The sequence below is a fragment of the Leopardus geoffroyi genome, chromosome C1, assembly GCF_018350155.1.
Source record: "Leopardus geoffroyi isolate Oge1 chromosome C1, O.geoffroyi_Oge1_pat1.0, whole genome shotgun sequence".
Lineage (NCBI taxonomy): Eukaryota > Metazoa > Chordata > Mammalia > Carnivora > Felidae > Leopardus > Leopardus geoffroyi.
This window is the reverse complement of record NC_059328.1, coordinates 203,433,399-203,459,746: the sequence shown is the minus strand read 5'-3', so window position 1 is coordinate 203,459,746 and position 26,348 is coordinate 203,433,399. Positions and strand designations below refer to the sequence as shown.

At 46.2% G+C, this 26,348-nt stretch overlaps 1 protein-coding gene across 5 annotated transcripts in view; it reads left to right on the top strand.

Annotated features, from left to right (window-relative positions):
• Positions 1-13,072, top strand: part of NHEJ1 (non-homologous end joining factor 1) — an 82,291-nt gene extending 69,219 nt beyond the window's left edge. For 3 of the 5 annotated variants that reach the window (XM_045481305.1, XM_045481306.1, XM_045481304.1), the window contains exons 6-8: positions 11,297-11,414; positions 12,015-12,133; positions 12,551-13,072. In XM_045481305.1, coding sequence (XP_045337261.1) covers positions 11,297-11,414; positions 12,015-12,133; positions 12,551-12,625 — 312 coding nt within the window. In that variant the 3' untranslated portion in view covers positions 12,626-13,072. The remainder of the gene's footprint in view (positions 1-11,296; positions 11,415-12,014; positions 12,134-12,550) is intronic. The other 2 variants (XM_045481308.1, XM_045481307.1) reach the window with 1 other exon arrangement.
• The last annotated feature ends 13,276 nt before the right edge of the window (positions 13,073-26,348 follow it).

Genomic DNA, 26,348 nt, shown 5'->3' with positions numbered 1-26,348 from the left:
TTTTTAAGAGTTTTCCATATATTCTTCATATATTCTAGAAATGAGTCCGTTATTACTTGTATGTATTGCAGGTATTTTCTCCCATTCTGTAGCTTACTGTTTTGCTCTTGGTGGTATCTGTTGGTGAACAGAAGTTCCTAATTTTAGTGTAGTCTAGTTTATCAATCTTTTCCTTTGTGATTTGTGTCCTAGTAAATATTTACCTACCTAAGGTCATGAAGATCAGGCCCCTCTCATGAGTGTGTGTGTGTGTGTGTGTGTGTGTGTGTGTGTGTACACTTATGTGTATATGGGGAGGCAGTGCATCACCCTCTAGAGTAAGATTCTGCAGGGTAGACAGGATACTGTGTTACCCTACAGGGAGCAGGCAGAAGGCGCGGTGGGGGGGGGGGGGGGTGGGCAGGGAGCCCATGAGGTGACAGCCGCCATGGGCTGTGTTCCCAGCTGTCAGGCGTGTAATCTGGAGTGAAAGAGAATCCCTTTAGTGGTAGAGGTCCTACAGAGAATACTAGCGGGTCCTCTAAATCACCTCTGTGTCCTGTAGACCCAGCTGACTGTCCTCTCTTCTCCACTGGAACAAGAAAGAAAATGAAATCTGCACTTCTGAACAGTTGCTCGTGGCACAGCGCAGGGATCCAGAGCTTTCAGAGCCAGGTGCCTGCCTTATAGCTGTGATTTTTGTTGTTATTAAATATGATGCTTTTTCTTTCTGATTTTTACCACATTGTTTCATCTCCGTTTGGGGAAAGGATGGTGAGGCGGCTGAACTTGAGAGAGGTGCTTGATGGTCATTCAGACTGGTTGTCTCCCCAGCACAGGCTGGCCGGAGTCCCCTCCCTGAGCCAGAGCTGACAGGAGCTGCTTGTTCTTGGAGAAGGAGTGGGAGCTGCTGCTGAAGTTTCTGAGGGGCTCCGAGGATTCCTCCCCCCCAGGAAACCACTTTGGTCCCCCAGCCCCTTTGCCGCTTGTGAGGCGCTCCCCAGACTAGAAAGCCGCGGTTTGTGCTGGGGCTGGGTGGGGCTTTGGGACAGTTTAGGCTTGGCCCTGCAAAGGGGAGGGGTGGCTCTGGAGCGAGCAAAGGGTCACAGCTTAGGCTGTACCATTTGCTTGTCACCTTGAGAAGTTCCACCTTGTCTAGCAAAACCTCCTTTCAGAGGCAGCCACCACAAAGGGCTCTTATGAGAGCGGCGGCCCCCACCCCCCCCCTTCACTTCCACTCCCTTTACCATTATTTTTCTTTTGGGGCAGAGCTGAGGGGCCTTCCTGCTATGACTTTGAGGGGCTGTACTTATTTTAAAAGGAGATTTAGAGTCTAGAGCCTCCCTGTACCAGAGACTCCTGTTTCTGATTTTCTAGTACCATCGGAGGACATGCCAGGGCTTGAGTAAGGCTTTCCTTCTCTGGAGGGCCTTCTGTCTTTTCCTTCTGTCAGCCTCTTGGGCTATTTGGGGAGTTAAGGAGTAGGTGAGGGCTAGCTTCTAGTACTGGACCTCAGAATGGGGACCAGCTTCCTTGTGGGGAATGGGTTGCGGGGGCAGAAGGGAGACATGTGTGTCTCATGGGGTGACTCTAAGAGGTATTAGAGCATAGTGGTTCAGGGGTACGTTCTGGAGTCCGGCTTCCCAGGTCTTCTACTTCCCCACCCTACCACTTTCTAGCTGTGGTCTTGGTTAGGTTACTTAACCTCTCTGGGCCCTTGTTTTCTCATATATAAAATGACAATGATTTTAGTGCCTTGCTGATAGGGTTACTGTGGAGATTAATTGAGATAATGCATTAAAATGCTTAGCCTAGTACCTAGTACATTAAAAGTGTCTCCAAATGTTAATCTTACTAATATTAGTTAAGCCATCTACTTGGACATCTCTTTTATAGTCTCTCTTCCCATCTCCCGTCTCTTCTAGCTGTGCAGTTCAGGGAGCTCACTAGGCCTCAAGTGGAACCAGAAAAATCTGAATAATACAAGTAGGACTGGACTTTATCTCGAACTGTTTTGAACTATGCACGTATCTTATCTCCATTGCATTTCCAGCACCGTGAGAGAGAGAGAGGCAGCAAAATTATCCCATTAGAAGGGCAGGCCACAAAGCGATTTACTGATTTGACTAGACGGCATACCTGCGTGCCTGAATGTAAGAACGCGTTCACACAGCCATTCTCCCACCTCACGTTAACGTGGGGAGGGGCAAGATGGACTGCACTTGATTTGCAGGGTCCCCAGTGCAAGATTTGTTTTTCCCCCAAACACAAGATTAAGTCCAGACCTGTCTGTGCTCTCTCCTGAGCAGAGCCCAGCGCTGAGTGGGCGGGTGCTCAGGAGCTAGAGGCTGCCCGGAGAGCACGGTGAGGTCAGCAGCAGCGGGCAGAGTGGTCAGGGTAGGCCCGGTGGGGCCCAGACCCAAACAAAGCTAACCCAGACCAAACACAGGAGCGGCCTCAGCCATCTGGACTTCACATGCCGTCTTCAAGGGCAGCGTGCCTTGTGTGCTCAGGGTACTGTGTTCTCTCCCAAATCAGCAAGATTTGCAATCAGCGCACTGAGAGAACTCACAGGGGTGCTCTGTGAGGGACAAGACAGAGGCTGGATCTTGCTTGAAGCTCCAAAACTGCTCATCCAAGTGAGCTGCTGTGGAGTAACTGAAGTGCGGAGGAGGGAGAGCCAGCGGTTGTATTTGCAAAACCTGGATGTCAGTGCCATCTCTCTCTTTTTTCTGTCCCATTAACGTTTTGTTTTTTTTTTCTCTCAGACTCTGAAGAAACAGAGATCAATCCCATCAAAATACATTTGACTGTCAACTGTGGATGATGTATCTGCAGGTCATGTTTTATGTTTTTCTACTTTCCAAATAGCCTTTGTTGATTGAGCATGTGTTGGTTTAAAATGGAAATGGCGTGGCAGAGCCTTTTGCACCAGGCACATTAGGGAGCAGGAAGGGGTGGTGGGAAAGGGTTCCTGGCTGACGCATCGTTGGACAAATTGGGCTAGTTGGAATGCTTTTGCTGAAGTTTTTTGGGGAGCAAGCTGCTTGTGCCCTGTGTGCCTCTGGAGAGGGTAGCTTTACTCTCCAGGGTCACACCTGCCCCACCAGAAAAAAAAGAGGGTGAGGAGGATGAAAAGCAAGACCTTGACCTCTCGGGTAGGTCCTGAACTTGGGAGATCAAAGAAGATCTTTGAGAAGCAACAGAGCAGTTTGGGGTAGATTGGGAGACATAATATATACCGAGCTGGCAACCTTTACATTATTGCGTGTGACCCTTCTAGCAATCTCATATGAACAGGTGTCACTAGGTATCCTCGCTTTTCTGGTGAGGGAACAGAACCAAAAGAGGATAGGAACATAGACGCTGACTGGCAAAGTGAGGATTTAAAGCCAGGATTTGTTGGTACAGAAGCCTTCTGGCCTTGGTCCTGACCAGAGTCTGAGGAGTGGGCTAGTGTGGCAATGGTGGGCAGTGAACTCCCTGAGGGTTACCAACCAGGGTTTCCATGACAGTGTGTCCCTGCTCTGGGCTTTGACTTGTCACTGAACTGTTGGAAGAGCAGTGGGGAAGGGTTAATAATTGAGTCAGACCTGGTTTCTCTGTCTGCACTAGAGCATCAAGACATTTCTTGAGCCTCCTTGGCACTGGACTTTTCCAAGCAAGAGAAGTCTCAGTGTGCCTTGCAAAGGGAAGGGACAGACATTTCTTGGGTCCTTACTCTACTCTCTCATTTAATCCTTCCATGAACCATGACCATAGTTGTTGTTAGTCACCCCACCATCCCACCCATCTGTCCATCCCTCCATCTCTCTTTCTCTCTCTCTCTCAAGATCAGACATTGATTAAGTATAATAACTTGCCCTAAGCGTTCCTGCTAGCAAATAGACCTAAGGTACAAATCCAAGTCTTTGGACTCTTGAGCCAGACCTTAAAGCTTGCTTCTACTTCTCTTTTTTCTTCTAAGAATTTATTTTTCTAATCCCTGGATAATCTTCCTGCTTCCTCTTTGAATGAGAAGCCACTTTGGGCTTTCTCTTTTTATACCGTGATACTTCCCCTGGGCATTGGATTCACCTTTCCTTCTAGTCTCACCCTTTTGCTGCCACAGCTGGCTCTGTGTTGCAGACTTAGGGGTCATTTCAGGTTTCCTTTGGTCTGGGGATTTATTTTCGGTTTCTGGGTCATCCCTCTGTGACATCCACCTTCTGTTCTGGAATGGGGTGATCCTTGACTCCTTACGAATGCTACACCCACTCCATCAGCAGATCCTGTTGGCCATATCCTCAGACATACCCAGAATCTGGTCACTTCGTTGCCACCTCCCCTCTACCACCCAGGCCCAGGCTCTCCTGGTCATCCTAGCAGCCTTCTAGAAGATCTGCCTACTTCTTCTCTGGTCCTTCAACACTCAGAGTGATGCTTTCAAAATGTAAATCAGATCATTTCACTCCTTTGTAAACTCTAATGGCTTCCCATCCTCCAGAACAAAAGCTAATAAACTACATTAACTGCCGATTTCAAAAAAATACACAAACACACAGGCACATAGCTGCCATGCTCGTCCTCTGGTACAGGGTGACTGTCTAATTTATCGTGCAAACTAGGACTGAATCAGGGAGAAAGGGACCTCTATTAATAAACGGCAACAGGCATAAGCGGGGACTGGACCCAGGCAAACTGGGAATCTAGTCCCTTGACCCAGAGAGCCATGTGGATCATTCTCTCACTTCTGTTTGGGTTGTTAAAAAATATTAACCCTCTCAGTGAGGCCTTCTTTGGCCTCTGATAAAAATTGCAGCACAATCCTGCCCCAATCCCATAACGCCTGTGCTGATTTATTTTTCTCTGTGGTCACCATCTGATAGAGTGTATGTTTTAATTAGCTATATGTTTGTTGTTGATCCCCCTCTCTAGCATGTAGACTTCAAGAGAGCAGGAGATTTTTTTCTTATCTCTTGTGTTCGATCTGTTATATCCCCAGCATCTCAATCATCCTGAATACCGTAGATGGTCAGTAAATATTTGTTGGGTGAATGGATTGAAGGTGGAGAGGAGCACTGGGGAGTTCTGTTTGTTAGAATCTTTCTTATTAGAGTCATCTTCCTAAACCGTTTTTCTCCTTCTTTGCTATTTTGGTAACCCTTTGGTAATGTGGGACCCTAGAAGAATTTTCCAATGTGCCCTTAACCCTAAGCGGAGCTAATGATGAAAATCACCATGATTTCCTAAACTGGGACTTGCTTTCTCCAGGCGAGGAAGTTTGTGAACATCCCAGCAGAGTTTACCAGGTTGCGTGAGGGAGGAGAGGAACTCCTGCCCTTAGGAAATCATGCTTTGGGGGCTCTGCCCTGCTGTGTGACAGTACAGTCTGTGGGGGCCTGGGGGCTGGGCGCTGCACAGGCTTCTGGGCCTGGTGCTGGCACCAAAGACCTGCTCAGGGCTGACACTTGGTCTGTTCCCTTTTCTCCTTTGTCCCCTACGCCCAGTCTCCTCGGCTGTGGGCCCCTATTGAGTAGGGTGAGCTACTGTCAGTCAGGGTCCAGCCTTTCTTTACCCAGGACCCTAAAAGTTTCTTTTCTGAAACAGCTTCAGAGGAAAAGAGGGATGGAGTTGGGGCAGGGTGAGGGTGGGTAGGGAGGTGGGGAGTGAGGTTGGGAATCTGACCTTTTATTTCTTTTTTTTTTTTCAAAGTTTTATTTATTTTTGAGAGAGAGAGAGAGAGAGAGAAAGAGAAAGCTGGGGAGGGGCACAAAGAGAGGGAGACACAGAATCCAAAGCAGGCTCCAGGCTCTGAGCTGTTAGCACAGAGCCTGATTTGGGGCTCGAACTCACTAACCTTGAGATCACGACCTGAGCTGAAGTTGGACGCCCAACCGACTGAGCCACCCAGGCACCCCACCCCAGTCCAACGTCTTATTTCTAATGGAAAGAGACAATTGGGATCTCTCCAGCAGATCCTGCTGGGGTCAGAGAGTAAGAGGGAGCCTTGGAATTTCTGGACCCCTGGGAGTGAGTTTGAGGACTCATGGTGATGGGAGCTACAGACACAGCTCCACGACAGAGGGGAGTTTGGGCACTGGGAACTGAAATGAGCTGCAGTAGGGAAAAGAAGGGGAAATAAAATGCCCTAGAGGATCTGTAGCTTTGGTTTTCCTAAAGCTTCTGATATGGCCAGATGGCAGGGGCCAAAGTCCCAGCAAACTGGAGATGGGAGAGAAGTGTCGCTGTGGGACTCCTGAAGAGTCATAGTGTAACGGTTAGTGAGGAGGTGCTAAATGTTGCCGAAAGCCTGCAGAGGCAAACTTGGAGAATGCTTCTGACCCCTCACGCTTGATTCAGTATTCGTTTGGTTTGGAGCAAGCCTTGGCAAGCACGGGTGTAGTAGAGAAAGCCACTTTGTGAAACAAAAGGAAACTCCCACAGGCATACCCTTAATTCAAAAAACGAAGCCCTTAGCAATCTGGTGGGTATGAACTTCGCCTTCGGGTCCTGTTTCCCATGAGATACATTAACATGTCTTGTCTTTTCACACCTTTGTGCCTCACATAGCTTCCCACCTTCACAGTCTAACCTTGCACGGCTAGCCAGGTGTCACCCTCCCCACCCCCAGGCTTTTTGGGAGAGTCTCAAATTCCTCCTCTTTCTTCTTCTCTGTGTTCTTAATACTCTTTGTTTATAATTCTGTGATAACACAACACTTGGAAAAAACCCTACACTGCCCGTTCCTTGCACCTGAATATACTCTTTGAGGCAGGGACTCTTATTTTAAATCTTAGACTGGCTCGGTCCTGTTCTGAGGAGGGCAGGGTACACGTCTTTCCCGCTCGCCACAGTCCTGCAGTGCCTGGCACGTGGGAGAATCTTAATAGCTTTTTGCTGCGTAGCACTGATTCTGGGTTAATCGGATGAACACATTATACAGTAGACTGACCTGTCTCTTCTTCCCCTCCCCACTCTGGGCGGTGACCTGCTTTGTGGCTGGTACACCTTGCTCCTGGCTCCTTTGTACTTATGACAGGGGGCACTGCTATTTGCTTTTCTTAGTCCTGACCCCAATGTTCTCCCTTTGATCTCTGCCGCCTGCCCTAGCTCGCCCCTGCCATTGTCCTGCATGGAGCTAATGTTCTTCCTTCCCAAGCTGGGACCTCTCCACCTCCTTCTCCTTGCATATTGTGAGGATGATGCCTGCGGAGTCAGTGATGATGGAAATGGCTGGAATGAAATTGAAGGATGGCCTCAGCCCCCTGAGGGTTCCAGGTGGGGCCAGCTTTTCAGGTAGAACGTCCATTTTCTCTGCTCATTCCTTCCTTGTTCCCTGAGAGAGTGTGTTCCTGAGCTGGATGGGAGTTTAGGCAAGTGAACTGTGATGTGAGGCAGGAGAGCGTTGTGATCCTGGGAAAGGCTGTGTTGCCCTTTTGACTAAAATTCTGCTCTTTCGGGAAGTAAGCAGGGTAGTCATTGTACGCACGGGCCCTAAAGCCCACCTCTCGGGTTCTTTTTTTTTTTTTTTTTTTTTTCAACGTTTATTTATTTTTGGGACAGAGAGAGGCAGAGCATGAATGGGGGAGGGGCAGAGAGAGAGGGAGACACAGAATCGGAAACAGGCTCCAGGCTCTGAGCCATCAGCCCAGAGCCTGACGCGGGGCTCGAACTCACGGACCGCGAGATCGTGACCTGGCTGAAGTCGGACGCTTAACCGACTGCGCCACCCAGGCGCCCCTCACCTCTCTGGGTTCTAATCCTGCTCCACTGCTTGCCAGTAGGCACCACCTCGGGAAAACGGGGTCATACTAGTGCCTGCCATGTTCATTCCTTCACAAATAGTTATTTTGTTTTTAATGTTTATTGATTTATTTTGAAAGAGAGAGAATGCCAGCATGGGGATAAGCAGAGAGAGAAGGGGAGAGAGAGAGAATCCGAAGCGGCCTCCATGCTGTCAGTGCAGAGCCCGACACGGGGCTTGATCCCACACCGTGAGATCATGCCCTGAGCTGAAATCAAGAGCCAGAAGCTTAACTGACTGCACGGCTCAGGTGCCCCAACTCACAAGTCGTTATTGTTGTTCTAAGTACCAGGGAAACAGCAGTGAACAAGGCAAATGGGTTAATACATTGACAGTATCTAGCACATAGTAAATATGCAGCAAATGTACTCATATTCTCTTTGTAGTACTTTTCAGGGAATACTCAGGTGGGGTGACTTTTGACAACATCTGCGAGACCAGATGTCCCTGAGACAGGGAAGGATGGAAGAGGTTTAAGATACAGATTCTGTATTTGAACTTAGGTTCAGGACAGCACTGGCTTTAGTGGCCTTTCATTTTGACACTAAATGCAGGAGCTGGCTAAAAATCACCCTAGAAAATTTATGAGTCTGCTTAGTTCCATAGAAAGGGCAGGAGGGGATGACATGGGACTGCCTAGATTCTGCCTAGCCCATTTGTACAGGCAGCACCATGCCTAACAAGCTGTGTGTGGAGGACCCTTAAGAGAGGCCATTTTTCTTTTCTTTTTTTAAAGATTTATTTTGAGAGAGAGAGAGAGAGAGCACATGCACACATGTGAGCGGGTGAGGGACAGAGAGAGAGGGAAAGAGAGAATTCCAAGCGTGGGAGCCTGACACTGGGCTCGATCTCACGAATCTTGAGATCATGACCTGAGCCAAAATCAAGAGTCAGACGCTTAACTGACTGAGCCACCCAGGTGCCCTGAGAGCCCCCATTTCTTGAGCAGTCTGGAAACGTGAGACATAAGGAAGGAGAACAGCTGTTGACCTCTCCACTGTCAGGGCTCTCTGGCTGTAGAGTAGAGGACGTTCTGCTGGAGGAGGTGGCTTGGGGAAGCTGACACTAAGAAGGAGAGTGAGGCGAGGTAGAGGTGTATGGCCTGATAGTTTGCCTTCCCTGTTTCAGTTTGTTCTTCAGGGCTGTTTTACTCCTGGGGTGATTATTGGCTAGAAGCAAAGTTTCAACTTAAGGCTCCTGATTCATTATCTGTGGTTTCCAGTGGAAGTCCAAGCCTGATATAGTCCTTAGGGAAATGGGATTGGAGTATAAATGTGTGTTACATTTCCTGGGCATCAACAAGTTTTCCAGCCACCACCCTACTCAAGGAAAGATAATCCTGACTGTGGTTCAGCAACTACTTCACTGCTTCTCCCACTTTCTTTCTTCCAGCCTTCTCCCATGGTGGGTTTTCAGAAACGAATGCCCTTATAGCACAGAGCAAGTGCCCTTGACACGAGATGTGGGTCGATCCAGGATGCTTGGATTGGTGCCCATGTGAGCTGCTGGCACAGCTTCCCTCAGAGACCTGCTAGCTTGGCTGGGACCATGACTATTTGCATGCACAGGGACAGGGGAAGTTACTCTGGGTCCTTTCCAAGATTCCGGAGTGCAGCCAGGCTTAGGACCACGGGATACCATGCTCCTTCATCTCGTTTTTATTGCCTTTCTTCCGTCTTCAGCCATTACTTCAACTCAGTTAAGCCAAGTGTACGAAACTTGAACTAGGCAAAGCATTTTCCTGTAGATGTAAATCCATGGATCATTCACAAGGAAGGAAACAGAGTGTGATGATAGTGGTATTTCTCAACTTTTTTCTCATTATCACCTTGCTAAGGAACCTTTTTTAAATGTTTGGTTTTTTTTTGTTTGTTTTTAATTTTTTTTTTTCAACGTTTATTTATTTTTGGGACAGAGAGAGACAGAGCATGAACGGGGGAGGGGCAGAGAGAGAGGGAGACACAGAATCAGAAACAGGCTCCAGGCTCCGAGCCATCAGCCCAGAGCCCGACGCGGGGCTCGAACTCACGGACCGCGAGATCGTGACCTGGCTGAAGTCGGACGCTTAACCGACTGCGCCACCCAGGCGCCCCTGTTTATTTATTTTTAAGGTGAGGACAGGGCTGGAGGGGCAGGGAGAGTGGGAGAGAAAGAATCCCAAGCAGACTTCTCGAGTTCAGCACAGAGCCCCATGGGGGGCTCGATCCCAAGAACCATTAGATCATGACCTGAGCTGAATTCAAGAGTTAGACACTCAACTGACTGAGCCACCCAGGCACCCCATAAGGAGCCTTTTAAGACACTTTTTTCTAATCACTTCCTCTCAAGAAATTTTAATCCACAGACATACCAAAATTCTGTTTATATATGGTATGTGTTATCTTTCATACTTTAAAAATTTTTTAATGTTTATTTATTTATTTTGAGAGAAAGAGTGTGCACACACATGAGCAGGGGAGGGGCAGAAAGAGAGAGAGAGAGAGAGAGAGAGAGAGAGAGAAAGAGAGAATCATAAGCAGGCTCCATGCTGTCAACATAGAGCCCAACGTGAAGCTAGATCCCAAAGAACAGTGAGATCACTACCTGAGCTGAAATTGAGAGTTGGACACGTAATGAACTGAGCCACCTAGGTGCCCTGATCTTTCATACTTGAAAAGAGTAAGATGTTTTTATGCCTCAAGAATCAATTTTCAGGGCACCTGGGTGGCTCAGTCGGTTAAGCAACTGACTTCCACTCAGGTCATGATCTCACATTTCATGAGTTCAAGGCCCGCGTCGGGCTCTGTGCTGACAGCTCAGAGCCTGGAGCCTGCTTTGGATTCTGTGTCTCCCTCTTTCTCTGCCTCTCTTTCTTTCTCTCTCTCTCTCAAAAATAAATAAACATTAAAAAAATTTTTTTTAAAGAATCAATTTTTCTCCCCTCCTGGGGGAACCCCATTTGTCGGTTCAGGGATTGCAGTAAGGAATGTAAAATGGCAGGGAAGCCTCCAAAGCTTTGCAAAATTTAGTTCTCCCATCTCCTCTAACTGAACTTCACAGCTCCATAATTTATAGTCTTATCTCTCAGTCTGTCATTCCCATTCTGCTCTTTCTCCCCTTCCCTGGATTTCATCTTTTTTTCTCTCTCTAGTGTGGAATTGTAGGAGTGAATTTAAGTAAAACAGTCATCTGTACAGCTCAGGGACAATGTGGGGAAGATGATCTCCTAAAACAGTCCTTTAAGAGGTCATCCCTTTGGGAGAAAGACCCCAGAGACCCATGGGTATCCCAGGGGTATTCATGGGAAAACATAATAGACTAAGTATTGGGGGAATTAAAGATATACATTTGGAGTTGCCTTTCAGAGGAGAGGAGCTCACAAGAGGTCTTATATTGTTTCCAACAATATATGGATATGGATGTCCTATACTGGATCTAACTTCTCTACATAAATTCTTTTGGGTTTGATGCCGTTTCTGCCAGTGGAGATATCAAACTCCTTTTCTCTGGCAATAGAGTACAACCAATGACAACATCTTCTCTCCCCTCTAGAAACTACCAGAGGCATGCCATGTAGGTGACGGAAGACCCTTTGTCATGCATTTACAGAATCTGTATGTGGCAGTCACCAGACAAGAGATCCAAGTGAGACAGGAGCATCAAGGCACTGGTGAGTAGCTCCGTAGCTGTGGAGGTTCTTGGTTTCCCTGGCGTTAGAGTTAAGGTATAGGTCTGTGCTGTCCAATATGGTAGTCATGATTTAAACTTAAATTAAAAATGAATAAATGAAATAAAATGAAAAATACATCTCCTTCTTTGGTGTAACCACATTTCAAATGCTCAATAGCTACATGTGGCCACATGTGGCCAGCAGCTAGCTACCAAGGCGGACAGTGAAGATGAAGACATTTCCATCACTGCAGAAACTTCTATTGGAACTGGTCTAGGTATTTGGAGAATTAGTGAGAGGACCAGGAGAAAGATTAATCTCTCTACCTGAGACATGGTAGGAAATGTCTATTGAAGAGCAGTTGGCTGTTTTGAGTCAAAGAAGCTCTTGTCCTACCTAGTTAAAGTGGGCCTGGGGAATCTTCAGAGTAGACACAGAGCTTTCCAAAAGTCAGCTGGAAGTTGGATTTGTGGCTACTTCTGTCTGTTTATATCTTAGTACTAAACCCTGGCCTTTATCAGAATGCTTGGTAAATGCTAATGCCTTCCTGGTAAGAAGAAGACATTTATCACTGTCTTCTCTTGATCTTTCTGATTTCAGGAGATCCTCAGCCCTCAAGCAGTACCTCCCCACAAGGAACTGAAAACCAACTTCTGAGCCAGCCAGAAGAGCCGGTCTCCTCAGCACCATCCCTCCCAGTGACTGAGAAAGACCCCACAGTGAGTCATGCACCTGTAGCCCCTGAGCCAGAGGCCCCGCGGCTATCACCTAGTTGATGCTGCCTTAACCAAATACTGGAGGGTATTTGTGACCAGGCCTCTAGATTATGGATTTCTATATGGAGAATCATGGTCTTGTGCATCTTACTTTGGTATTTCCTCTCTGCAATTCCTGTACTGACTGAGGGACCTTGACTCCTGCTCTCCCTTACCCCACTTCCAGTGATAGTCTATGAGGTTGTTCCCTGCAGGAGAAGGGATGTACACATTGCATAGGGTCTTGTGTCACATTCACAGCCCAGCACAGACTTCAGACCACCTGTGCCAGCCACTCATCCCACCCAGAGTCAGGGGAGCAACCTAACCTAAGTGGAACTGTTCGAAACCTCTATTAACTTGGATTCCTTTTCTTTCTAGGGTCCTTCAGGCCCTGTGAAGAGACCTCAGTTGTCAAAGGTCAAGAGGAAGAAGCTAAGGGGGCTCTTCAGTTAACCTGTCACTGTCTCAACTGCTGAGGATGGACCTGGAGAATAGTGCCCTAATGTCAGCATAAAAGGCACTCCCATGGCAGGAGTATCTCTGACACAGAGTTATATAGTCTGAGGCCCCACTGTAGGGGCAAGATAGCTGAAGTCCATGTTGAAAGGCATGGGTACTGTTGACCAAGGGAATCTTGGCTCTAGCCTGTTGGCCATTGGCTTTCCCTATCCAAGTGGAAACCAGCTTCTGAGAATCCCATACCTTCCTCTCTTTTGTTAGAGGTTCTCCAGACCCAGGGTCCTACCATGGACTTTAGATACATAGGGCAAGCCAGCAAAAAGGCACAACATGCTCAGGAAGCCTATCTACCTTTCTTAAGAGTCTCTAGCCAGTCCCAGGTGCTCCTCAGAGACCCACTTCTCTCTTAAGCATAGAATAAAAAGCACTCACACCCCCCTGCTTTCGAGATTGCTTATTCTATGTAACACAACCAACCTATTTCACTTTACTGGGCCCCACCCATTGTTGTCTCTAGATGAAGTTTAGGCCCTCAATCTGCTCCTTCAGATTCTTCTCATGCTTCTCTCATGTGGCCTACGCTAAGCCTCCATTTGGGAACTTTGATCTTGAGAACTCTTTCCGTGGTGGGCACAAGACAGAACAGATTGCTGCTGTTCTCCTTTGCCCAACTTCATATGGGGTGTTGTTTTGTTTTTCGTCTTTGTTTTTTTTTTTTTTTTTGTCTGTTTCCCAGGCATAGACAACAGACTAAACCACAATATGGGATTGAAATTATAAAGAGCTTCGAGCACAAGGGCCAAGGTAGTTTCCCACTGGAGTGGGAGAGAAAGGAATTTTATTCTCCCGTCCTTCATGCCACTTCAAATAACATGGTAACTAGAAGAACTCGAGAAGATAGGACAGCAGGGAACAGGAATGGCCACAGAGTTCTCTGGGACAACTGAATTGGCCTAGGGAATGAATAGTGCTTAGCAGGAAAAAAGGCAAAATTTGTATGAGACAGGAAGAATCTTAGTTAAAAAGTCCACTCTTTGGACAGATCTGGAAAGATTTAGCAGACCAGGATTGGCAAAGTCCCATGGCCTTTTCTGCTAGGTTTTCCTCTATGGGTAAGACCATCTGAAACATTATTTAGGAGAGACAGGAAGGAAAGTAGAACTCCGATGTTTACTGGGAGCTGTTAGGTAGAGGAAGGAATGGGGGCAAAACCCACGGGGGCCTTTTCGGGCTTATTTACTTATGATGGTCAAATGCCTCCTCATCCCCACGTCTTCTCTGTCTGGGATGGGTATTTCTGTCCTTATGTCAAGTCATGGGGAAGAGGACAATCCAAGCAATGATAAAGTAATAATAATTATAATAAGAACAGCAATAATAATAGGCAGCTAAAAGTTACTGAGCAGTTAATATATACTAAGTACTCTAATAACTACCTGGCATTGAATCCTCATAGCATCGTATGATGAAGATACTGTTAATCCATTAAGAAATACAGTCTTGAAGTGATTAAGTGACTTATCAAAGGTCATTCAGCTAATAAGTAACAGCCAGCATTTGAACCCAGACTTCTGAGTTCTTCACTGCATCCATATGTACACTACAGAAAACGTTTTCCAGGAAGGGTGTTAGGCCTTTTCTATCTTCCACTGTAACTGCCCTTCTCCTATGACCCTGCTTCCTTTCAATAGGATCTTGTAGTTCCCATCACCTCTTCACAGCCGGAGGCCTTCAGGACTCCAGGACTTCAGGACCCCCATGCTTCTACTGACTAGCCCAGTCTGAGAGCTCCACCGGGGCTCATTCCCAGTCACCGTTGATAACTCTTCACCTCCAGATCACAGTGCCCCACTGTCGTGACTTTCACTGGAGCAAATTGGGGACTATGTAAAAACAATCTATCAGATGGCTCACTTTGTTCTTTAGGGATTTTTTTGGCATAATTTAGATAGCCATATTTCAGCATCTGTAAAGTAAGGGACCACATGGAAAATGGGAAGACTTGCCCCAGCAAGCTGGGAGAAAATAAGGGTTCTTCACCCTGGATAATCCCTCTGCCCTAAGACCATGGTCTCAAGAGCTTGTACTTTTAATCAGAGGGGAATCAGGGGTTTGTGAACCCCCTAAAATTGTAAGAAAAATTCTAAGAGCATAACTTTTCCATGTTCTCAAAAGAATGCATGACTTTTTTAAAAGGTTAAGTAGGAGTATGCCTAATGATCTCCCTGCCACTGCCCCCCTCTACCCCAAAGGTGGCAGCCTCCATGGGGATATTGCCTGAACACATCCTTAGAGAAACATTGCTCCCAGAGGGTCTGCTTCAGGTATTCTTGCCCCGAAGCTCTTGCCCCCCAGAACGAGGGGTGGTGTTTGAGAATCCCTGGGCAATACCAGGGAAATCCCTGCCTGGACAAATTGGCCTAGCCAGGCTGTATTCCAGCCCTGCCCCCTGGCTTGGGCCCCTCCCCGAGGCCCCCAGCCCGGCCCAACCCCCACCCCACATACACATAAAAGGGTCGAATTCTCGTGGCTGCTCCATAAATTTTATTCCGTAAATATTAGTTTTCCCTGTGTTTAATAAAGCAGTGGCCCACCTCCCCGCCTACCCGCCCGCTCCCCGGGGCCGGGGCTGGGGCCAGGGCTGGCTGGTGGGAGAAGGGACTCTTTCAATTGCTTTGGAGTATTTTTAGAAAAAAAAATAATATAAGGTGGTTTACATGAGCAAGCCAGCAAACCAGGAGCGGGACTAGGGACCTCGAGGAAGTTCCTGCAGCAACTTGACCTAAAAATAGGGAAATAGCGCCACCTAGGCTGCAAGGCCTACTTGGCCGGGCTGGCTGGCTCCCCTCCCCCCACAGTCAGCTGGGACAGGCAAGCTCTTTGCTAGAAGGGAAATCATCCCTCAGCACTCCAGCTGGGCAGCATCTCCTTTAGTTAGCCCTTACTGAGGGCTTTCCCAGCAGCCTCTAAGGCAAAGTCCCAGCCGCCTCCTAGAAAAACCCCTTGGGGATCATTCTCTGTTCTGCTATGGGTCAGCCAGTCTCCCAGATCAAGGAGTGCTTCCAAAAGCTAGCAAAGTGATTGATAAGGAAGGAGGGAAGGAGCTTCTGGTCTCCATGTTCCTACTGAACCCCGAGGAGCTTGCCCTGGAATTCCTAGGGTGTAAGGTAGCAAAGAGAGAGGCTTGTGTTCCTACACTCCGGCCCAGGAAAGAATCTGTCCCCGTCAGACCAGGGTCCTTCCACAGGTCTGATGCAGTGCACCTACAGGGAACACTTGGGGGAAGGAATGAGGGTCAACTCTCCTGAATACTCAGTGCTACTGCTTCTTAGTCTTATCGGGTGGTACATTTCTTGCCTTCCTATTTCTTGCCTCCTTTTCTTGCCTTCCTATTCATTGAAAACTCCCATTTTCCCAGGCCCTTACCTCCCCTTGCCCTGGTCTGCTGGGAGATGAGCAGGAGTCTCGTGTGTCATTCTCTGGGGTTTCCAGAGAATGGGTTTCCAGCTGTACCCAACTGAGATGGCAGGAGGAAGGGGAACAGAAAAGGCAACAACTTAGTCTCGTTCTTGATATTGTCACTAGGGGCATCTCCTTCTCTCTAATCATTCTGTCCTTCATTTTCTCCTACTTACAAAACTAGGAAGATTTGCTCCAAAGAGTATAGGGGAAACCTAAGATCTTCTTGATAACCCTTCCTCATGATGTGATAAAGTCATGTTATCAGTTCTGCCTACTCCCTCACTATTTGTGCTATTAATACTATCTGTGTTATATACACATTTCCTATGTGCTTTTTGTTTTCTCATCCTTTCATTAGATTATACTCTTTGAGAACAGGGTCAGTTTTTAACCCTAACTCAGAAAATATCACCGTGGTGGTATTATATTACCAAAGGGTGCAACTTGATGTTAACTGGGTTTTGATAGGATCAGGATGTTTCCTTGCCTTGCCTTGCCTTGCCTTCCTTTCCCTTCCCTCTTTTCTTTTTTCAAGTAAATTTCTACACCCAACGTGGAGCTCGAACTCACAACTCCAAGATGAAGAGTTGCATTCTCTATGGACTGAACCAGCCAGGAGCCCCAGGATGTATGCTTTTCTAAGCTCTGTCCTGAAGTATTTTCTCTATTCTAGTTTCCCTGATGCAGAAACTGTTCAAAAGGAGAGGTGACCTTACTATGGGAGGCCTCCAGATTCAGAGCCCACGACCCTGGGCTCCTAGTCCTTGTTATCAACTTCAGCAAATGCGTGGACTCACCGAATTGCAATGGGTTATGCTGGGCACTCAGTTACAGAGAGGAATGCCAGAAGGGAAGGGAGCCCCACTTTGAAGGGAGAGCTTTCCCTAACTGCCATGACCTTCTGGAAACTGCTACCAGTTATTCTTGCTGTGTGTTCCTTATTGCTCTATTTTTCCCCCCTGTTCTGTCGGACAGGGCCTCAGAAGATCCCATCCTGTGGGGAAACCTCCAGACAGGGAGAGTATGAGGTAGCTTGTGTGTGTGTGTGTGTGTGTGTGTGTGTGTGTGTGTGTGTGTGTGTGAGGAGACCTGGGAATCCTTCACTACTTGACCTAGAAGCCCATCTATCCTCCGTCTCTCATCCCAGACCCTTGGAGGAATACTTTTCCATCTCCTGAGACTTTGTTTTATGGTGGTCCCTTATGCTTCTCCTCAATTCTGGGGTCACGTTACTTTGCCCTGGCACAAGGGGAAGTCGTCAGGTGGCACCAAAGCATTCCAGCAAAGGCTCGATCATTCTTCCAAGCTGTTAACTCCTACCTGCCCTCAGTTTCTCTATCCTGAAACCCAGCAGCTTCTGCTGTGCTTTCTACGCTCCTGGACCCTTTGAATGGCTGTTAGCCTCTCAGCACCTAACTCTCATGGGTTCCTGAGAGTCTGGGCCAGCTTAGGGGAACCCGGAAGAGGCACTGGAAGGACTCCAGGGTGTGGGGAGCACACAGCCATTGACTCACCTGGGAAGATTGTGCCAGGATTACTTGTCCTGCTGGGCCAAGGGCCAGGAGTTAAAGGAGCATACAGCACCACACTCTTCCTCCCCTTACTTGGGGGCCCAAAACAGAAGCAGGGTTAGAATTGGGGAGTAGGGCTTGGGGGCTTCTGTGAGTCCCTTCTGAAATCTGGGTGTTATATTTACTTTTTCATATTGGCAGCTGGAAGGGGAAGCCCATCCCAGCTCGGCATTGTTGTCTAACATGGTTAATCAGATCCTATAATCCTGCTGTGGAAATATTGGGCCTCACTCAAAACAATAGAGACCAAGAATATTGTGGTTAAACTTCAACCAACTGCCTCCCTGGCCTGTTTGCCTAACCCCTACCCCCCTCTCCCAGGCCAGAGTCCTCCTCGCTTTATGGACCCCTGATAGGATCGACAGCCGGTCAGAAATCGGTGACAGGAGAAGAGAGAATGGAGTAGGAGAAGGGTAATCCTCCTGACTAGCCCTCCATCCTGTTCTTCCCCTCCCACCCAGGCCTTGAAGGGTGAGCAGGGTGGTGAGCAGAGTTGGAGCTAGGGTGGGGGGGAAGCCCTGCAGGGTCTGGGTCTAGGGTCAGGGGTCAAGAGCAGTACTGTTGGGGGTCCTGGGAGGGGGTAAAGAGATCCCATATTCAAGACAAAAAGACGGCTGCCACATGAGGAGGAAAGACTGCCAGTTTCATTTATGACTGCTGCCTGGCACTACCAGAACACAGAGCAAAACCAGTGGGTCCTTGTCGTGTATGGAAGGACCAGGGAGGCCCCAGGTGGGGGAAGAGGAATTGGTAACAAGTATGTCTGTTTCACTAGTAACTTGATATAACAGCAATGTAAATAGTAATAGTCTGATGATGTATGGAGGTGACACTGATACCCCAACTTGAGTGGTTTTCTGCCACTCAGAAACGTTGCCCTTCACGTTGCTGTCTTTAATAAGTACCAGTTCAGTGTGGCAGGATAATTTACACGATTAGAAGAGTCGAACAGAGGGAACAGGTAACCCGTACAATGGCATTTGGAATCAAAAAGAAGACGGAGTGTCTGGATTGTGCTAAAGGGAAAACTAGCAGAGTGATACATTCAGCAAAAGGCAGAGGACGTTCCTCTTGCAGACACTAGAGCACCTGGCTGGAGAAACGGCCAACTGCGAGTTCGTACTTGGCCGTCATGCACCCAGGGTGCACTGGGCACGAGTCATAGCCACCCTGGTTACAGAGGTGTCACCAGGGAGGTGAAGTACAGGGAGGCCCCAGCTCCAGCACCTTGGACTATTGAACGGTCAAAGTGTATGTGCATTTTTAGGATTTGAAGAATGAAAACAGAACCGTGCCAAATGAAACTATATTTAATCTACTCACGTAGGGTGAGGGTGAAGCAATACCAGAGAGCATTTGCTGTTTCTCACCGATGGTGCCATGTGATAATTCAGGGATGACCATGGCTCCTGTGGGTCAGTCACCAAAACCATTTTGGTTTTTTTAATTTTTATTATTTTTTAAAGTTTATTTATTTTTGACAGAGAGAGAGAGAGACAGAGCATGAGTGGGGGAGGGGCAGAGAGAGGGAGACACAGAATCTGAAGCAGGTTCCAGGCTCTGAGTTGTCAGCACAGAGCTCGACGCGGGGCTCAAACTCACAGACTGCAAGATCATGACCTGAGCCGAAGTTGGATGCTCAACCGACTGAGCCACCTAGGCGCCCCTCACCAAAACCATTTTGAAGCAGAAACCACTTGGTGGAAGCTGACCTTACCACCAGAAAGACATCTGGAAAATAGTTCTTGGGAATGAGAATCTAAGACATATGTAAGCTTCTGGATAAGAATCTTAAAAACACCTTAATGGCCATCATCAAATGGAGATGAAGCAGGTTATGAAATGTATGTCAAAATGATCTGAAGATGATGGGAAACATTTCGACAGTTGAGTAACTTGGACAACCAGTGTGGGAAGAATTCAATGGCAAGAAAGATCCCTAATGGAAGCTCCAGAAAATTCTGACCAGGAAGGGGGATGTAAGGAGCCAGGTTGGTGGGTTAAACCTCGTGCTGTACGTAGACTTGAACTATAAATGGGGAAGTCCAACAGGGAAGCTTCAGATCATCACAAAGGAATTCAAAGAAAGGCACAGGTTTGTAGGAAATGTGTCAGGAATGAAACAGAAAAACCCATATCCAGCAAGAAACAAATACAATTAAATGTGAATTAATTCAAATCCTGTACATATTGAGAGCTTACACATCAGCACCCCCACCAACAGGGCCACGAAGACATATCTTCTGTTTTCAAGAAGTCTGCAATCCCAAGATGATAGTTAAAAGATAGATTTTTTTTCCCAACTGTATAAAGTAGAAAGCGAGAGCCATGCCTATGTCTGTTTTAAAAAAGTTTAAAAGAATCCTCTATGTATAAATACTGTTTTGTTCCCTGATTTTATTTTTACTTGACTATGTTGTGTCCATATCTACATGTCAAACACAAATCTCTTTAAAGGGCAAATTATCTTCATTATGAGCTATATAAAAAGTTTGAAAATCACACTCGTGGTCAGCAAGCAGAAAGCCAACCTATTCCATTTTCCCCAGCTTCGTCTTCCATCATACTCGTCTCTTTGCTATTTCTTTAATATGCAAGTACGTTAGGCCTTTGCTCTATGCCTTTTTCTCTGTCCAGAATGTTCTTTCCCTAGATATCCTCTTGGTCGAAGACCTCACCTCTTTCAGGTCTTGGCTCAAGTCACACCTCAATGAGATCTCCACTCACCGCCCCACTTACCAGAACCTGCCTCCCAGCCTCACACCCTCCCTGCAAGGTGGCTGCCCTGCCAATCCTTTCCTTCCCTTTTTTACAGTTTGTGCTCATAGGGCTTCGGGTCCCCTTCTAACACATCATGCATTTTCCTGATTTTTACATTATCTTTAATTGGTCTCCCTAATGCCTCCCCACTAGACTAAAGCTCCATCAGGGCAGGAATCTTTTTTTTGTTTTTCGGGTTCTGTCACATCCCACGCATCTTGTGCAGTGTTTGGCACTTAATAGGTGCTCAAAAATATTTGTGAGTGGATATATGAAGAAAGAGGATCACACACACACACACACACACACACACACACACACACACACCCTCCACACTGGCAGTATCTTGAAGCGATTTTAGAAATTTGTAGACACAAGTTACTGTAATATTTTTTGTTTACAGCAACCAGTAGTAAGGCAAGAGTGGTGGTTAAATGCCATTTTGTTAGCTAGGACCATAATGGAATGATGTCATTTTGCAGAAACTAAGAATACAAGTTATTAAAAGTAAGGGACAGGATACCTTCTTGCTTTCTTTGGCTATACATCTCCAGCATCCTTAGGATGCTATACGTACCAAGAGAGACTGGTGAGAGGGTGTGGGTGGACCAATCCAGACGCTGTTACAGAAAGCCGAGGAGCATGGCTTGAGTATTAAAGATTAGTACCCTCCCCTTTACTGACCATGCATTGAACTAGTATTTTCCAAGACTCTCTTTAAGCAACTAATTTCTTTCCTAATAGAGATGCTGGGGTGGAAATAAAGCTCATTAGTATTAGTAAACATGTTACTAACCATACACAAAAAATATATTTGTATATATGTCTTTTTGTCTATAAGAGTTTCCCACAATCTTTAGTTTCTGATTTGAGGGCAAAAACTCTTCTATGTAACAATCTGGCTACTTTTTCCTACCTTTTCAAAGTCATCAAAACAAGATCTTTAATGCCTGAATCTCTCTGAAGTGCCTCGTAATGAGCTTATTGTTAGGGCAAAGGTAACTTGACATTCCCATTTCTAATCAATAGCCAGCTTTCAAAGCATTTGAGTGGCTCTAATTGGATCTCCAAATGTGTTCTGGACTAATCTGAGGCTTGAAAGACAGCTTGCTTCCATTTCTGAATATGGGCCAAATTTGGTGGAGTTGCTAACCTCTTAAAAAAATCAACAGAGGGAAATCTGGCTGGCTCAGTTGGTGGAATGTGAGACTCTTGATCTTGGGATTGTGAGTTCAACCCCCACATTGAGCATAGAGCCTACTTTAAAAAAATAAAGAATTAAAAAATCAACAGTAGAGAGTCACCTAGGTGGCTCAGTCAGTTGAGCATCCAACTCTTGATTTCGGCTCAAGTCATGATCTCATGGGATTGAGCCCTGTGTCAGGCTCTGTGCTGAGTGTGGAGCCTGCTTGGGATTCTCTCTCTCTCTCTCTCTCTCTCTCTCAAAAATCAACAGTAGAAGTGAGAGTGATCGCAACCAGCTGAAGAAATGGTAAATTAAAGAGTATGAGGTCTTAAAAATCCAAGATGAAAGTAACAAAAGAGTCCCCTAGATTTGGAGAGAAAATGAGTGACCTGAACAGAGGTCAACAACCCAGCACGCTTGCCCTAGGAATCACTTACAAAGAAATGGGGTCATTATGGAGTCAAAATGGCCTGGATTCCAACACCAACTCGCTCACTTAGAAGCTCTGAACCTCAGTTCCTCATCCATAAAGTGAAAATAATGGTGTCAATTTCATAAGGCTTTTGTGAAGGTTACATCAGATAACACTGGGGTTTCCCCCTTTACTAGATCATCCAGGTTGGGTTTTCATTATCACTGGCGCCATCATCTTTGCTTGGGCCACTGCCCGTCACTGAGAATCCCCTTCATTCTTTTCAGGCATTCCTTTCCCTCCTTCAAAACTGATTTCTTCCAAGAGGTCTAACCCCATCATCAGATGGAATTGAAGCACATATGAAACGGATGTCAAAATGACCTAAAGATGGGGGCATCTTGGTGGCTTAGTCAGTTAATTGTCCAACTCTTGATTTGGGCTCAGGTCAAGATCTCCAGGTTCATGAGTTTGAGCCCCATGTTGGGCTCTGCGCTGACTGTCCGGAGACTACTTGGGATTTTCTCTCTCTCTTCCTCTCTCTCTGCCCCTCCCCCTTTCCCTCTGAAAGTAAACCAATAAACTTAAAAAAAAATCTAAAGATGATGGAAAATATTTCAACAGTTAAGTAACTTGGACAACTAGTGGGAAGAATTCAATGGGAAGAAAGATCCCAGGCTAATCTCTTCTTAATTCCATATCGTTCTAGGCCAAGTTCATCTTATCTACTAACCTATCTAGCTTACTATATATGCATTATTCTGTACTCACTCATAAATGGCATTCACAGCTTTGCAACTGTCTTTTATTTTCATGATTTATTTTTAAGGTTAAATAGTGAATTTCTTGAGGACAACTGTGTTTTTTTACTTTCTGTTTGTATTCTCTACCCTTACGCGCCTATCACACCACTGTTCACAAGATAGATGCTCACTAATAGAAAGGATCCTCCTAATCCCACTACTGTCTTGGGGCACACATGTATGAGCAACCTGTTGTATATTATTCCCCCGAGACGGGTGATAGGAATCATAGAACCACTGCTGCTAGTGAGCCCAGTGGAGGATAAAAAACAAATTACACATAAGCTTTGTACTTCACAGCTTATATTTTTAACCCTCGCAACAACCCTACGAGGTAAGTGATAATATTTTCGCCTTATAGATGAGAAAACTAAAATTTAGAGAAGTCAAGTGACTTGCCCAAGGCCACAAAGGTAGAAGGTATCAAAGACCATGTTCAGGCGTAGATCTGACAACTCCAGGCCTAGAGCTCTTTCTATGAGCCAAGGCTGCTGTGCTCCGAGTCATTGGAAGATATTTGGCTAACTGCATTCCAGCAACCTGTCTGGTTGTGGCTCAGCAGCCATGGATTTAGAGCAGGACTGATCTGGCCAAGTGGCAGGATAAAGAGAAAAAAGATTAGTTGATTACAGAAGTATGGACCAGCACAGTATGTATGCATGTATTTGTCTGTAGATATACACATATCTGTATACACATGCACACACATACGCATATATGACTATAAGTACACTTTATTTGAACTATGTAGTGTTCAAATCAAGATTGAGTAAATATACTAACATAGTAGTCTAATAAACAGATATTTAATGATCAGGTTCTATGGTATATTTTCTTCCCCTCATTTCCTTTCCACCTATTTTTCCAACGTTTACTCTAGTGTGCAAAAGCTGAATCATATTATCTAAAGAAATAGATCTTACTTTGTTCTCTTCAAAATAGAGATGATTGAGGGTAGAAGGGGTCTAGAGGTGGGAGAAGAAAAGTGATTTTACCAAGAGGCCCAGGACTCAGATGTCAGGTGCCCCCCCCCCCACCACCGATCAGACTCTATCACTGCTGCTCAAACTCCAGGCCATTGGTGCCCCCAGAGTGGCACACCTCAGTTCTCCAGGTTTACTGCCGCAGGATCCTGGAAGTGACTAGAAAAAGAACTAGGCTTTGTTTGATAGGTCTAACGGATTAGCCCAGCTCAAAATCTACCCTACAGCTACTGAACAGCTAAGAGTATAGGCAGGCAAGAAATGACCCAAGGTTTCAGGCCCCAGTTTGGATTCAAAATGCTCCAGGGTCACTGCCCTGGAAATTATGATGCTTCCAGTTCTGCTCTCTTCTCCCCCTTCCTGCACTGAATGAGACTGGACTCACACAGATCTAAATTTGAGATTCAGATCTTGAACCATCAGGTGTCCTGAGGGGGGAAAAAAAAGTATAAGTTTGGAATGAAAAAGCCCCAGAGTTCAAATCTTGATTGGGGGACCACAGGCAAGTTACTGTACTCGTACAGCCTTGGAGTTGTAGATTTGTAAAATGAGAATAGTAATTGCTGTGTACAGAGGGTTATTGTGAAGATTGTACTAAGTGCTTAAAGTACCTGTTATAGAGGAAAGACTTCATAAGTGTTATGTTCTTCTCCCAGAACACACCCTGATCACTGCTCCAAAGTTAGCCAGGCCCAGGAGGGGCTAGACTTGGTGGAGCGCTATCTAAACCAACGAGGTCACACTGCTGTCGGACCACCCCTGATGCCAAGCGGTCTTAGCACTGCTCTAATGCTGATTTGACACGGATCAGATCTTTACCAGAGATTTGCATTCAACGGGATCACAGATTAAGAAGAGAAATGAGAGAAAGAATGGCAACGTTAATAAGTGGTTACAAGTTAGAGCCCCTAAAATAATCTTAAATTGTCTTTTACTCGGAGAAAAGAAGATTGAAAGTGAATTTAAAGAACTCTTCAGGACTGTGCACATGGGATAATAAGCAGGATAATTACCCTAATTTCTAAGACCAGAAGAAGAGGAAATGAGTCGAATTTGCATTAGAGAGGGAAGAAGAAAGACTGAAATTAAGGCAAAACTTCTCTAGAAGATTATTATAACACACTGCAATAGATGACCCTGGGAACCTATGGGATTATCTTCTTTTGAGCTCCCTAAGAAGAGCCCTCCCCTCCCCCGTTTGTCTGGATTGGGAGAGGCACTGACCTGGTCTGCTCCAGAAATCTGAGCAGTAGAGAGGGAGGCGGGTGGGGAATAGTGCTGAAATAGTTTTTGAACCCTGGAAAAGGTGCCTTAAAGCTCTTTGAGAGCTCAAGGAAAAGAAACAATGTTGGAGAGACGTGTGACTGGGAGACATAGAATTCAAATACTGAGGAAGGAAGAGACCCAAAGTGGAGAACATGGGGGGCAGGATGATAGGGGGGCGGGGAGGAAAAAAGAAACAATCCACTGTGTTTCCAAGTGACATGCCACACTCTCCTCCTGGTGGCATCATCCTAACTTCCCTTCTGTGGGCCTCAGTTGCCTTTTCTGTAAACGAAGTGCTTGGATTAAGCACTATCATAGGTCCCCATCTAATTCCGAACTTATGTTCACAAAATCAATCCAGAGAAAACGTGAGGACATCTGTGAAAAGCCACCACAGCTCAAAACCCAGGAAAGAGGGCCAATGAACAGATGCATAGGTGAGAGCTGGGGCTCTGGGGTCAGACCCCCGTAGAGGGTAGAGGATTTGAATTTTCTCTCTGCTCCCCAGCCAGAAGCTAGTTGTTTATCTTCTCTGAACTTCAAAATCTTCACTTGTAAAACGGGAATAAGAGCTCAACTGAGGTTGTGAGTTTGAATTAGATAATGCGAGTAGCATACTTAGTATAATCATATGGAAGAGCTCCCATGTACCAGGCACGTAAGAATCAACAAAGTGGTACTTAACTGGGTCAGTATTCTTGGAATGAAAAAAATGTTTAAATCTTTCTATTTCTCATTCTTTTATTTCTATCTCTATTGAATCGGTAGACCATACTGCGACCAAATCATATAATTTGTTGTGATGGCGGCATTTGTTTTCAACATCCTTGCCCTTTCTTGTTTTAGCAGAATAAATCCTAATTCATTCAGCTTTCCTGAGTGGCATATCAAAATAAACACACCGTCCGTGTTTACTTCTCTAGCTGCCTCTACGTATTCTCTATGGTTTTGAATTTGTAAAGTAGAATTAACAGAGGAATTGTGTAGCAGCCCTTGCACGCCAGCAGCTGTGAGTCGTTGTTGCGGTTCTCAGCAAGCCCCTGCCCCCCCCCCCCCCAACCCCAGACCCGCGCTGCCGGGTCTTTAACGTGGTCAGTTCCTCCAGCTGATGTCATCATTTAGCTGCTCTTCTCCACACCTTGGCCCATCCCTTTGTAACTTCATTTTGCTCTTTTTTTTAATAGTGTTTCCAACTCAAAAGAAAAAACAAAACCCACCAAAAAGCCCGATTTGACTCTTCATGAGGCTGGGTGCCCCATTCCCAGCTTCACACC